The following is a 16,009-nucleotide window of genomic DNA, read 5'->3' on the forward strand; positions in this document are numbered from 1 at the left end:
AACGGAATCTGGTGGTCCGCTGACTTGGCTGATGATTGTTGTCATACCCCAACAGCATAGATCGATATGCTCATGATATCAATCACTCGATTGTCTGGTCGACTCGATTATTTACATACCACAGTCATACAGCTGGAATGTCGCTTAGTGCGGCGTTTTAACAAACGTGCTGTGTGAGAGCGCTTGCTTTCTTCCATGTATTACGTGATACCATGCGGCAGTTTAACACCAAGACCCTACCAAGACAAAGGATACTCCATTCTCTTCCCACAGAGGTTACTCCTGTCATATCTTCCTACGTAACCTCTGTTCTAATACGGCCATATTTCCCGGTCCTCGTAAAATCCCCTAGCGGCAAAAGATCGCAACACGAATTATCTCCCTTCTTTCTATCCAATCAGAACACGTGTTACATCGACTTAGATTCAATTTGACTAACACAAGCAAATGCGGGGCCACAAATATCCCCCATCTGCCGGGGAATTGTGTTGATGTTACACACAAGACGTTTAATGGCTAGCTTGTCCGTTGTCAACGAGGGCGATGGAGACGCCATTGATACGCCATTACATGACTGAGTTCTGTCTAGAAGAAACGTTTGCGCATCGCGCCGGGAAGAGGTTCTAGTTTTCCCGAAGCATACGGAAATTACCGAGGCCTTGCGAATGATCACTTTTGAAACAACGTCGCTGATTGCACAACTAAATCGGCTTTGTCTCCAATCACGAGCCTTGAACGCTGACACCAAGAAAGGGTCGTATTAGAACAGAGGTTATGTAGGAAGATATGACAGGAGTAACCTCTGTGGGAAGAGAATGAGGATACTCCAACAAGTCCTGGTGCCGAACCCTGGCTCACTAACATGTACAATCCTGAACGTCTATCGACGTAACCCGGGAAGGGATCGAACTATCAACCTCCCCCAGCCCCAGATGCTCTAAACACAAGACCGCGGAGGCGGCCCCGCGAACTGAACGGCAAACGATCATGAACGTGTACAAGGGATGGAACGCTGAGCTGGTATTCATAACGACGAGACACTATCTACCTGGAACACACCGTGACATCTGGTCTGGTCCATACTTAATACATGGAGATCATGTTACACTGGTGTCGGTATAAGTATTGTTAATATTAACAAATCCAATTAACTTTGATTAAAAAAAAAAAAGTTGGTGAAAGACAAGTGATGGGCTGAATGTTGCTGAGATTCGGAGGATCTGAAAACCTGGGGGGAACCAGTGGAATAACGCACTAACTGGACCAGTCAAACGGATGCAGTAGTGCTTGCAACAGTAAAACTGACTGAAAACGTACATTAGTAGATTAGATCACTGATGCAATTATATATTCCGAATCAAAAGAAGCATTTAGGTCCGGGTTAGAATGTACCTTCAGTAACCCATGCTTGTCGTAAGAGGCAACTAACGGGATCGGGAGGTAAGGCTCGCTGACTTGGTTGACACGTCATCGGTTCCCAATTGCGCAGATCGATGATCATGCTGTTGATCACTGGATTGTCTGGTCCAGACTCGATTATTTACAGACCGCCGCCATATAGCTGGAATATTGCTGAGTACGGCGTAAAACTAAACTCACTCAAAAGATGCATTTAAAAACTTGCCAACACATGCTTAGAATCATTTTTTTTCAACACTAACACCCAGGACCTCTGAACAATGCTTGTTGCAAACGTGTTTGTTAGATATCTTAGAATTTCGTTCATCACAGATATTATTCCACAATACCTTATTTTCTCGGCAGTACATTTTTCTAACAAGGTTAACATTAGTGACCATTGTGTAAACATCAACATTCATCATGGAATTATGAATAGAACCATATCATTTCAATTTAGTTAAACCAGTCAAGGCATAGAAACACACATTGTAAAGGACACTATCATCGCCAAGTTTTATACCTCTGTGAGGTGAGGTGAAATTGGGTTTAACCTCGTGCTTGAGAATATTTCGCTCATATGACGACGTGCGTGCGTGTGCATGTGTAGCTGCTTGCTTGTACTAGCCCAGACTTAGCTGGTTTTATAGTACTAGCCCACTGAGATACCATGCTGCAGCCAACTCCTCGAAATTAACCAGTCCTTGTTGTACCCATTAATGCCGAGCGCCAGGCAGGGACCAACAAGTACCATATTTTAACGTCTTTTGGTATGACGTGGTCGGGGATCGAACCCGCGACCTTCTGCTCTCCGGGCGGACGCTCTAACCACTACACCACGGAGGCGGTCTTATACCTCTGTGAATTTACATCAAATATACAATGACTGTCAAGTGGGTGCCATTTTTTTATGTTGCAGCCATTTCAGGTTTTGATGGGGAGAGATTCTCTCACAATATACTAGTACATTATAAAAAGAAAATTGATTTGGTTTTGGCTTATATCACCTACACTGAGAGGGTGATTAATGTAGTTTCAAGATTATATCATTTAAACAATTAAGATGTATTTGGCACTTGGTCTGCACCACCATATGAGTTAACATAATTGACAACACAAGTAATACAGCTGCTGAAGATTGTTTATTGTCTTATCAGGCTTATGTACATCAATACTCTGAGCTGACCACCAGGTATACAGGTATGAGATATACCGGAGCCAGGTGACACACAGCTTCTGCAATACACCTTCATTAATCACTATGACCTCTTCCTAAGTTGTAAGTCATCAAAACGTCATTTTACATGTACTAAAGTGACATTACAGAACATGGAAAAAGCAGTGTTACATATTGGGAATTAAAATGACATACTTCACTGTCACTCTGACTGTTAGGAAGGCTTCATGTGAAATACAATATGTACTCATTTAGACAATAGCTGATTCACTCGAAATGTCCGCCTCCTCTCAAGTGAGGATCACCAGTCATTGGACCCTTGTCAACTGATATCTCTGATCACCACCGTACTCTGGGACAGCCAGACATTGCACTAGTATATGACACAGACATATAGGATGACACAAGCAATGGCAATTACATGAATATTTACAATGAATATGACCTTGAACTTATTCATATATCACCGAATAGTTTGACCCATAGTGAACAAGTACGCAAGAAGTATTTTCATGTAGATGATTGCTGAATATCATGACACATGACTGCAACCATTGTCCATCTTGTGTGTGGCTGAAGGCAGGAGAAGCTTAGGACCTCTTGGTGCTGGGCTTCAGTTCGTCAAAGCAAGACCGGAGGAAGATATGTGGCTTCATCTTCTGTGGGTCGTACCCTTCATGACCCTGAAATATTAAAGTCAAATCTTTAAACCAGCTATTTCTCATGGAGTGAGGGAATATTTAATGCCACAGATAGACAGCAATGTCACAGCTGAAAGTGCTACTTGTAACACTGGGAGCACATTCTGCAAAGACTCAAGATGGTCAATTTGCTGCAGCACTATAGACCGATCCAGTCCGGCCGATAAGCCCACTTCCACTTCGCTTTTGACGTTAGGGGGACAACCACTGACTAATCACAATGGCGTCACCGCCGGTGAAACGTAACGTGATTGCAAATGTTGTTGATGAATTCTGTTTGTTGTACTTTTGGTATCCGGCTGCTTGTGAATGATATTTAAAAAGGAAAGTTATACGTATTTTATTTTCAATATATTTTAGTTGACAGGTTGTATAATTCATGCGAAAGTGAAAATGTAGATCTACATGCCGATGAAAAATGAAGCCGCATTTTCTACCAAATAATTTATCCGCAATTCACGCTCGCGGAAAGTTATTAGCAGGGGAAAGGTAACTGAATTATGTTGTTTGTTGCTTTTCTAAAAATTCCCATCGTAATATTATAAAACCGTGAACACAACCACATGTGCAAGTTGCAGATCGTTTCGGTATCTATAAAAAGATTGTCAAAACTGCGCGTGCCACCTTTATTTATTTATCCCTTGTTCAAATTTAGTTACATTAGAATTTTGTGAAAACATGGGTTTCTACCTTTCAAGGAACAACGCAGGAAAACAGTATCCCGTCTACTACTTCGTCCACCTTGTTTGTCTGTATATATTATCTGGAAAACGTTACTTGACCTGTTAACATGGATGTATCTGGACATACCCAGAAGCAAATATTCAGCAGCTAATCTGCAGCTATTCTCAGTAACATTTCTCTCTTCAAAATCTGTACACCATCTTAAAATGACACTGGCTTTTTTAATAATCCTTACCAATTTATTTTTCTATGTGTACTTTGTTGTGGAATCCTAATCTACAAACCTCCACTATAATGGACTTCATGAACTGCCAGCATTTATCTACAGGTATGTCACACCACCATAAACACAAAGAATCCAAGATACAGTCTGCACCTGTACACTGACACATCTTCCATAAATAGGAAACGTGTGATGCAAAATCTTTGAACAGAGGATCCACAGTAATCCGAACAGTTAACTAGCATTGAAATAGAATGTTACACAACATACAAATATACTGCTTTTTCTTCAGATATATTTAACTGCTAACTACTAATGTAAATAAGAGGCAAAGAACATATTCAAAGTTTAAAGCTTTTTGTCAATAAAATTACATATTGACATTATTGCTTCTTAAACAATGATAATCTTATTAGATCTGAGACCATATCCCTTAGGGACATAACACTAATTCTGATCTATTTCCTTTTCTGAGATACTTACTAGTGTCATCAAAATTATATTAAAGTTGCTTAAAAATTTGGTAAAAGTCATAACAAAAGTTTAGGAAAACATACATGAAAATGTCCTGAAGCTTTCACCTCCTGCAATTAAACCAGTGTGCAATTTAATATGAATTTAAGCTTATTTTCCAAATAAGCATCAACAAACCTTTAACAATTTGTCCAAAACCAACATCTTAATAAACACTGTTTTGGCTCAGTCTTCAAATATTGGTAACCTCCTCAAAGCTGATGATTTCTAAGAAGTATTACATGAAATCGGGGTTGAATATGATATGTTTCAATATCCATTCCAGTTACATGAACAGTCAACTTAGAATTCTGTAAGTTATTTGGTTCCAAGACTGAATAGTGCCTGAGTGTGAACAAAACGTAGCCTTTGGGTTTTTTCAAATTCTCTGGATGTTGAAATAACTTTATTATGAGTGATGATACTAGTGATCACTCTCTGAATAATCTTATTAGTAAACATATTATTTAAAGACCAAATATATCTTAAAACAATCTAGCTATCTTAGTACCAAGTGATTGTTCAGCCATGATATGTATATAGTGTTTGTTTGCCTAGTTCTGCCTTAAATTTACATGAATCTGATATGTGGGACAATTAAGTTATTATTTATAATTGATTCGATTATTCCCTATTTTTATTACCTTTCCACGTTTCCTGAAGGAGGCAAGATTCTTAAAACAAACCTCGCTATCATTTCCAGTGAATTATAATTAAAATGACAGAACTATGTAATTACTCCTAAAATGTACCAATATACCCCAACCCCCACCCCAACCATCACCCTACATGTAAAAAAGTATGCTGTGACAAAAATCAAAACAAATAATGTTCTCATAGTTAGGAAATAAACTTATATTTCACTCCGTCCGATATTCCAGAAAGTCACTATTCTTCTCACATAGTTTTCGTCTCCGATCCACATGGAGTAAGCTAAATCAATTCAAGGTCCCATCTCTTTATAGAAATTCAGAAATATTTAAGACATGGTTTTATAGACACTCATTTGAATTAATTTTGGCGTTTGATATTGCGTGATAGGCAACTGCTGACACTGACAATATTTCGTTTGGATAAAAAAAATATTACTCCTCGAATATTTTGCACTATCAACAGATACTGTACTGTTCATAGGCCTTCAGAAACTTTAAAACTTTTGAAACTTTAAAACATCTTAAAATGTGTGACAAATTTAAGAATATCTAATCGCTAATGCAACCATATCCACCACATTGTTCTTTAATGTAACAAGTTTTGCTATTTCGATTCGACCCTCTAACCGAAATCAGCTCGCTGTCAGATTTGTTTACATTGTGTCACGGCTTTCTAGCCTGTCTCATTTCAGGTTTATGGTGTACCAACTCAATGCCTAGTAGTGACGAAAAACGTGAAGCAAAACAATTTTGTAGTTACAAGAATTGTCCGTGTTTATAACACTTGCAAAATACTAAACTGCTATTTGTTGTCATCTATTGGTAATGCTTTTGCACGTAATGCGAAAAGTGTGTAAATTGTGGTAAATTCTCACCTTCGAGCAGCAGACGTAGGTTTTCGTGGAACGACCGTGCCGACATTTAACTGCTCGTTAGGCCTATCGCATTCCTTGATCTGCCTCAATTTTTTTTGTCTTGATCAGTAATGGTTTTGGTAAAGGTACACATCAAATCACAGCAATATGTAATAGATATAGCGTGCAAATGGCATAATTCAAAGCACATCAACCCGGAGGCATCGTTTGACCCCGAAATAAGTCTGACAAATCCACACAGCCGCCCGGCCTTCTGATTGGCTAAAAGTGGCGACATCGTTAGTTTTGATTGACAGACTGGATCGGTCTATTCCAGCCATGTGATGAGGCCTGTGAATGAACAAACCTGGACCGTACAATGCAGAGATCAACATTATGGGGAAAGATCCATGCCTTCAGGAAACAATATCACGCATTCGACCAAATTGCCAAGGCTGACTACAGTTTATGAAATAAAGCCCGTCCGACCATCCGAAATGGGCTAGATTTCTGACGGACAGTCTAAATTTACAGCTAGCTAGCCCGATGGTCTGGTACAAATTGTAGAAGTTTCATACATCTGAGTAAATTCACCATATCTTGGTGTCTGGTCTGGTTAAATCATTTTGGGCTGGTAACATTTTGAAGTTACCAGCCCTGATGTCTGGCTGGATTTTTGGCTTATTTCATGTGCTGCTGACTACCAACGATTTAAATGGTCACCTCCTCTGACCAGCATAGGTTGTTCTAGATCTATTCTAATCCAGACACTTTGCTGGGTGTCAGTTGTGAGTGAGTGAGTATGGTTTGGGGCCACTTTAAAAATACTGGAGCAGGGGAAAAAGAATTGGTTTCATTGTACCCATGTGGGGAACTAAAGGAATGGAGCTCCTAGCACTGTTGGTGAAGAATGACCACTAAATAATTTCAGCTTGCTCTGACCTTGGACCAATCGTAGCTGGAGGCGTAGGCGAAGATGTTGCCCTGAGCGTTGAAGTTACAGGTGGTGATAGGCTGGTCAAACTGGTCCGAGGTCTTCAGTTTGGTGCGAGCGTCCTTGTCCCAGAAGCTGAATCGGCCATCGGATCCCACAGTCGACAGAGTTCCGTGGACAGGGTGGAACGAGATGTCATTCACCTGCAGCAGAGAGGCATCAGTGTTTATATCAGGTAAAAGGAAATCACAGGATATGGTACATGATACTTCATTCTGAAATTATGTACTGACTTGAGATGTTTGTAGTCATATTCAGAGGTCAATTATCGTGTTACGAACAATGAATCATGAGGCAAAACAATGTATTAGTTACATACAAACAAACTCAACTGCCAAGTGATACAATTTGCAATCTCACTAAATGGAGGTCTTCTTCTAAGGTATGATACTTCTCTGCTTTAAGACCATGGAAGGTTGCATCAAGATTGACTTTCTCGTCAGCCATTTTTACCGTGGGTGACATTTAACACACAGGGGGCAAAATTGATCACAGATTGCTGAACTTAAGTCAACAACTTCCCCCATGGAGTCATGCCCACATCCACTGTATGGAGTTTGGAGGTCAAATGGGTTTCTTGTCACATTAATGAATTTAAAGTTTTATACAGTGGTATATACAATCCTGACTACTGTTGGTTTATAAGTGCCTTCCTTCCCACTGAGATACAATATTGCAGTTTAATATGCATACCCCTCTCAGACGTAGTATGAGAGGCATCCCCCAAAAAAAAAAAAAAAAAAGAAAAGAAAAAAAAAAGAAATGTTGTGGTTCGATTACACCTCTTTAAAATTTAGGGTAGGTAGGTAGGAATTTATTTTTTTACAATTTTTTTAAGAAGTAAAGTACAAACTAATAACACATGTAACAATGTGTAATTGTTTATTCAATCAAGCTTGCGGCCATCATATTGACTTTATCTATGAGAATGACCGATATCTGTCGGTCCGAGAAAAAAACAATGGTATCTGAAAGCTTATTTTATTCAGTCCGCTCAAAAATAGGGTCGGCACCAGAATTCAAGGGTCGGTTGGGTAATTGGAACCACAACATTATTTTTTTTAGGCCTGATGACTCCGAGCTTATCAGTCCTTGTTTTATCCATTTAATGTCGAGCGCCAGGCAGGGTAACAAAAACAATCTGTAAACATCTTTGGGTATAACGCAGCTAGAGGATGAAACCAAACAATGTTCCTCTCTCAGAGGCAATGATCCATCCACTCAACCCAACAGGCTGTCTCAACAACTATCAGTCCAAGCTGACCGTATACTGACCACACACATGAACTTACCGCATATATGTCCTGCACGCCGTTGGATGCTCCGTTGGACCTGTGGCACTTGAAGGTGAAGTTGTCCTTGGGGTTGGTGGGGTTGACGTAGTGTATGGCCACACGGCCTTCGATGCTGCCCAGTGCGAAGCCAGTAGGAGCGTTCGTCTTCTTGTCCAGGAAGATACTCACGCAGCGATGCTGTACACACAGAAGCAAGGGATTAACAAACAGACAAACTCAAGAATGAGTCTCATGTCTTGCAACATGATGAAACTATAAGATCCTGTTCAAAACATCTACTGGTGGAATAATGTTTCACAAGTGAATAATCTGAAAATACAAACCAACAAAGAGAGCATATTAATAAATATAAGTAGCCTTGCTAACCTTCAGTCTAGCTGCAGTCAGATTTGCAATTTGTAATGAGCGAGTGTTTAGTTTTAATATGAAGAAACTTTGTAGAAGGTGAAATGACATGCTGTGTTCATGAGGTCAGAATTTCAACAGAGGCAATTGCAAATGATTAGAATCCAAATATGTGGTTACATAAAAAGACTTCCTGGGAATTTTGAAAATACAATTGAATTTCTTGACATTAAATGTTCAAATGTTTCATTCTTAATTATAACAACATATAGCAATACAGAAGCCTTTGTCACCTGGTATTTGAGGGGTGATTCCATCCTTTTGAATTCTTGAGGCTGGTTCTCCAGTTGGTAGATGATGAGACCTCGACCTGCTGTGCCAACAACTGCCATGGGGTATTTCTACAACAGAAACAGGCAAGCTGAGGGTACATCATCATTATTATTATTATTATCTGTTTCATCATCATCATCATCATCATCTACACAATGCCATTTAGAAAGTGGTCAAATGTAACATGTGTTATAGTTGGGATTACACTTTCTTAGTAAAGTAAAAAAAATTCTAGTACTTTTTGAATTGAGCCCCACAAAGTCAGCCGCCTAACCCGCGGAAGTGGAAGTCGCGGTAGCTGAGCGGGTTAGGCGGCTGACTTTGTGTGCTGGCGATTAGGTGCCTGACTCTAGGGGTGTGAGTTCGAATCCCGGATGGGGTTGAACTAAAAAAGTACTAGAATTTGTACTTTACTTAGAAAAGTAACCCCAAATATAACACCCAACATAACACTTCACGCAAGATGAACAGAGAACTATTCTGACAAAAAGTCACTAGCCTCAAGTGATATGACATGTGCATCAGTGAGGGGCAAGACCAAAGCACAAAAACCTCTCAGATGTGAAACTGTTGAACCTGTCACCCATTCATCTACATGTGTGTCCCCAGAAGCCAGGCGCAGGGATGAGTCAGTGAGTAGGGACACACTGCACTCAGAACTATACCTATCACAGCATGTAAGTTTTTAAGTTGGACCCAAACAGAAGCTGGGTCCAAGTAGATGTTTACAACTAAAGACTCAGGAGCAAGGGTTTGGACAAACCTTGAAACATATTCATGACAAACAGAAACTGGAAGCCAGAATAACCTGCCACACCCAGTAGCCTCAGACGACCATCCACCTCTGGCACAGTAACCATAAACTGAAAGTTCTGGCCGTGTGAACTTACATATGACAACTTTGTCCCTGTAAACCTATGTATGTCTTTTTATGGGTGCTATGTCTAGTAGGCATGAACCCAGTACCCTAAGAGCACTTGTGTTGATGTTAAAGGCTGTTATATGGCTCATATGGATGGCTGTTACTCACCACATCAGCACAGTAGCATCTCTCGGGGAGCTGGATGTTCATGATGGGGTTGGGAGATCGAGTATCCCAGAACTGAGGGAGAAAGACACTTTAACATTATACATAAACATGGTACCATAAACTGTCATGAATTCATTTTGTTAGTTTTACAGTTATGGTAACAACTCTACTAATACAGCTCTTAAGACGGCTTGCTGACTCTTAAGACATGCTTTGTTTCTATTCTACATACGATATCTATCCTAACCAGGAATCAAAACAAGATAGGCTGACCAGATATCCTGACCAGGAATCCCTACAGGGAAACAAGCATGGGGTACTGGGGACCTATCGTGACCAGGAATCCCTACAGCTATTCAGAAGTTCTGTGGTTTACCTTGAGAGTCTTGTCCCAGCTGCCTGTCATCACACAGCTGTAGTTCGGGCCTTCACCCAGTGCACTGTCTTGATTGGAGCATCATGCTGAAACAGCCAACACAACACTGCAGCCATAGAGGCGAACACTTCACCTAGCACCATTACAATTTTATGCAAACAAACAAGAGGGACACGAAAATCTGTTTTCTCACTTATCACAATTTGATGAGCAGGCCCAAAGGATGCAAGTTTCATTCATGAACTACTCTGGATATAAACAGGCGCCTGCATAGTGCTTGACAAGCCCAGGAACATGAAAGTGGAAAGCTGTGCTTCAAACCCACAACAATGGTTTTTTTTGGCACGCCAAAGAGATTCAACACTGCACAGTCAATATTGGAACTCATTACACGATTGGAACACCCATGCAGTCTTCTTTCAACAGAACTCATTACATATAACATTACCTGCAGAAAGTTAGCAGAACAAGGTATATATGAAATGAATTCTTCTTGTTCAGTGAACACAGTAAAGGTTCTCATACAAGCGTGGCAAACATTTTTCATTACATGGTAAACAGAAAATTGAAAACCCCAAAATGAAAAGTGGGGATAAAAAATAATCTTAAACCCTGCTCAATGCATATGTAAATGATCATCACATGTTCAACTGCAAGAGTACACAATGGTTTGTAGTGAGTGAGTGAGTTTGGTTTGATGCCTCTTTTAGCAACATCACAGCAGGGGACACCAGAAATGGGCTTCACATGTTGTACCCATGTGAGGATTTGAACGGAACCCGGGTCTTCACCATGATGAGCGACACAAATGCTGTTAGCAGAACCACTAGCCAAAACCACAGCCCCACAATGGTTTGTAAAGGATAAGGCAAGCATAAAAATAACACATGCATATCTCACCTGTGCTACTTGTAAAGCTTGATTGCTGTTGAGGTCCCACATTTTGACAGTCTTGTCACACGATGCTGTGAACACCTTGGTGCCATCCTGGGAACACAACCTTCAATGATCACCTACTTCCTAACAGTTACTGCCTACCTGTAAGTCATACACTACAGTGCAGCTGGGAGGGGCACTTACAGATAGGTTTGTTTGTTTGCTGTTTAATGCTGCATTCAGTAATGTTCCAGCTATATGTCCACAGCAAGTAAACATATTACAGTGGAATCTGTCAAATCCGGACTCTGTTTAACCCGGTTTTCTCCATTATCTGGACTACTCGTTGAGTCCCGGCAAAATTGTTCTTAATTTATCATTAAAGCAGCTTTATAGTCCACTCTTTCAATTACGGATTACAGACTAAATTGACAGTCCTAACAATCAACTTGCTATGAGAACAATGCTTGCAATCCGGACTTAATGACTAAAATAAGTCCGTTGAAAAAAACAATCTCCATTACTGCTGTTGGGGTCCTAATTGCGGCCAACTCAGACCACAACCTTCTATGGACTGTTTTGTTTGGTCCTCAAAATTCAGCTCATCTGCGGTAATATAAGGTGACTCATCGTGGCAGTATCTACGGTAATGGACAAAAGTTGTCTAATCCGGTGCCAGTCCAGTCCGTAATGGACAGATTCCACTGTAGTTTATTTTGGACCAGACAATTCAGCGATTGCTATTATAAGCATGATCCAACATTAGGATATGAGACAAGAGCCAAGACGTTTGTCAACAAGTTCATTTAGTCTCTTCTCAAGACCAGCAAAGGGTTTGCTAGGGGGCCTAGTTGAACCTGGAATCCAAGAGGGGTTTGAAAGGGAGAGTTTTAACGTCATGTTCTGGGGTACCAGGAAAATACGTCACGTCCTGTGCATAGCTGGCCACAGAAGCTGGCTGTGTGTGGCAGGGAACTACTAGAGTATGCTACATCTCAGAGTGACTGGTAATGAGAACCACAACAGGACACCTAGAGTACTGATCTGTGCCACAACTGTCCTACCATTCATGCATCAGTAATACAGAAGAATGATAGTTGTAAAGGACCACTAGTCACACATTAAAGGTTGTACTTGTTAACAGGGAGTCTTTATGTTCTGTGGTCATAATCATTGGGATGGTCTTTTGATGTCAACAGGCTTTCTGAGATATATTTCAACAAAACTGTATGAGGCGTAAAAAGAAAAAGCTTGTGGTTTCGATTTCCCGACCGACCGACCCTAAAAACCACAACATTTTTTTTTTTGGCCTGACTGTTGTTAAGGGATTCTGAGGAATATGTGGAAATGTTTCACTGGGGGAAAAAATAATAGTCTTGCAGGCACAGGCCAACATTTTGTGGCTTGTAACACAAATGTTATACATGTGAATATGTTTGTAATGCTTTTAACTGTTGTTTTCTATGCTTACTGGTTCCAAAATGTTGGCTTCAATAGTCACATAACAGGCTTTGTATTGTTAGTTCACCCAACCAACTTCACAATGTGGGAGTTCATATTGTTCTGTACTGCTAAAACAATGGATTACCTGCCTCTCAACTATTGTAGAAACTGTTAGCAAATATTTTGTGACTTGTATCTATAATGTATTGTGTGAATATTTCCATTGCTCTGGAGATATTCATGTTACAGGAACAGTTTCACTTGGGATAATCAAGTCCATCTTGTCTTATATTTAGTTTTGAATCAGCTACTGAAGTTCATGTTGTTCATGAGAAAACAATATACAAAACCATTTTACAAAACAGTGAGTTTAGTTTTATGCCTCTTTTAGCAATATTCCAGCAATATCACAGTGGGGACACCAGAAAAGGGCCTCACACATTGTACCCATGTGGGCAATTGAAACCTAGGTCTTTGGTGTGATGAGCGAATGCTTTAATCACTAGGCTACCCCAACGCCTGGTACCAAACAGGCCTTACATCACTCCAGTCCACATCCAGAACTGGTCCTGTGTGAGTCTGCTGGGCCTTGGGGATGGTCTGCCCACTCTGCTGAACCTCCCAACAACGCACCTGCCAAAGATATAAAACAGACAAACATCAGTGAGATAACAGGAAGTGTTTCACACTAACGTTGAACATGAATGCAATTCCAGATCTTTAATCTGTAATATTCACATGAGCAAAGACGTTATATATATATACATGTATATCACCAAATACTCACGTTGTTGTCCCAGCTGCCTGCTACAAGGAATGTGGAGGGTAGGGTGCCGGGGCTGAACTTGAGGCAACTTACACTGTCATCAGGAGGAGAGGCAACCTGAAAACAAGCCCAGCATTTTGTGTGGTCATAAAGATAATCGTGATGATGAACATGATAATGGTAACAAGTTCTCTTGACTCCTTCACACATATGAAAACTTTTCAAGGGATCAGTTATCAATGATGAATCTCAAAGATTTAGCATGTTTAAGTGGTACCTCGATTCAAATTATTTATGAATAAACCTCCAAACCACCTTTACTTCTAAGAATGATGAAGCTTCAATTTGTTTGCTTGCTTTTTGTTTATCAGATGTCTTCAAAATGCAAGTAGTGTTCCTCTTTACGAATAGCTGGTATATCCAGTTGGGACAAATAAAGCCAGTTTCACCTACCTCGATGTCCTTCATTGGATTGTATGCTGTATTGTTTGTGGATGAACCGAACATATTGGACTGACCGAATTGTGATGTGCCACCAAATATACTCATGGTGTTCCAAACCCACCAGAGTTAACTGAAAATATAGAGGTAAACTTGCTAAACTATAACGTATGTGAATGACATTCTAGAGTGAGCAGGGTTAGTTTAAAAGCATTGTATTTTCATTTCATAACAACAGTCAATGAATTTGAAGGTAAAAACATGTTGGAAATGTGAAAAGAGGTGTTAGCTGTGTAGTGAGGTGATTAATTGGCAGTGAGGTATTTGATGTACAATAAGGTGCTAGCAACCTGTTCAAGTTTTTCAAGCCATCATTACATGATACTGGTAATGTTACTGATAATTTAGCATAACAAAACTGTCAACTTTAGATGAACTGGAGTGAGCAAATGTATTTATTACTAGTCAATTTATATGCTGTAGGTAATATCTGTCTTGATAAAACACAGGAAAGTGTTTTGGTCTAGAAGAACTAGTGGATGAGATAAAACCAGTAGCAAGGCCCAGGTCACACGCTGCAACCTGATCCAGAATCCAGATACTTCCTCCTAAACGTATCAGCAAGATTTGCAAAGTATTGGTAGACCAAGCATTTAACTTGGAGTAGATTTGAAACATAATTGGAACATGAGGAGTGAGGCCAGCAGACTGATTGAAACAACCAGAAGAATTGTTTTAAGACAATCCATATCACTGCAACATTAAGCAACACATATGAAGGATATACCAAGACCTGGGGGTTGGCATTCTGTAGCAGATAATATACAATTCCCATTTAATCATAACTTATGAAAATGAAAAATAATATAATCAAATTTTGAATGACAATTTTGTCCCAAGCTCTTCCCATTCATAACCCAAGATAAATCCCTGCATATCATCCCAGACATCAGTTAATGAATTATTTCATATCAGTTCATATATTGGTTCAAGATGACTACAATATGTGATTAAAAATGAGTATCATATAAGTGTGTTTTAAGCTGTCTGCAATATGAGACAATGTGTACAACAAACATTGCAGCAAACACTATGAAACAAAATGAAACAAACGTGACAAATGATTCTGATTGATAGACAAGAATAAGAGCATCATGAATACCTCACTTGTTTCGACACAAATCACCAATATCTACATGTGTGCTCATGCCTTAACACTTTTATAAACCATATGATCTAATCATCCAAAAATAGACTAGTATGTAATTCTGGCGATTTTGTAACTGAACTGACTCGAGCCAGTTCAGGCAGAGCAAAGCAGTTCTCGCTTCTTCGTTCTTGGTCAAACTGCCGTCACATTAAATCTGTAAAGTTTGGGATTCCCCATTCGGAAAAAGCAGAAAATCTAAATTCGTTCGCTGATAGTATCGCTAATTTTGCAGGGGTCCATTATTTCGACCAACGTGAAAAATCAGCAAGCCGGTTGCTGACTTTTACAGAAATACAAATAATTTCATCAGATTTGAAAATGAAATATGAACTATATCGCTTAGGTTATCTCGTTCACTTAAACAATGAATGTATACCAGTATAAGTAATCATGTCGTAAAAGCTATTTATTCTCAACTGAACTTATGAAGAAAACGAACTTTTTCTTCCTCCGTCCGCAGATGGCGCTCGTACAAAAATCTAGAACCGGATATATAATACGGACAAAACAAGTAGGTAGCAAATTAGGAACGATGTTTAGTGCAAACCGTCCTTCAAATAAATAATATTTACAAATACACACATTTAAGTTTCAAGGATGGCAGCTTTTGGCATAGTATGTCGTCTATTTCACTATGAGTCTACACAATTACACATTTCGTAATTTTCAAGCAAGCTTTTTAACAAACCAAAATCAC

The 16,009-nt window shown here is 39.7% G+C and overlaps 1 protein-coding gene across 1 annotated transcript; it reads right to left on the reverse strand.

Moving 5' to 3' along the window:
- Nucleotides 1-2,525: 2,525 nt before the first annotated feature.
- LOC124257010 (mRNA export factor-like) lies at nucleotides 2,526-15,778 on the reverse strand. Its single transcript, XM_046690971.1, is given in 12 exon segments — nucleotides 2,526-3,258; nucleotides 7,146-7,340; nucleotides 8,490-8,669; nucleotides 9,131-9,238; nucleotides 10,201-10,272; nucleotides 10,577-10,626; nucleotides 10,629-10,662; nucleotides 11,477-11,563; nucleotides 13,436-13,528; nucleotides 13,683-13,778; nucleotides 14,115-14,235; nucleotides 15,689-15,778. Coding segments are annotated over 11 exon segments (1,104 nt in total). The 5' UTR covers nucleotides 14,211-14,235; nucleotides 15,689-15,778; the 3' UTR covers nucleotides 2,526-3,165.
- Between the last annotated feature and the right edge of the window lie 231 nt (nucleotides 15,779-16,009).

The sequence above is a fragment of the Haliotis rubra genome, unplaced genomic scaffold, assembly GCF_003918875.1.
Source record: "Haliotis rubra isolate DU_JTF1 unplaced genomic scaffold, ASM391887v1 Scf648, whole genome shotgun sequence".
Taxonomy (NCBI): Eukaryota; Metazoa; Mollusca; class Gastropoda; order Lepetellida; family Haliotidae; genus Haliotis; species Haliotis rubra.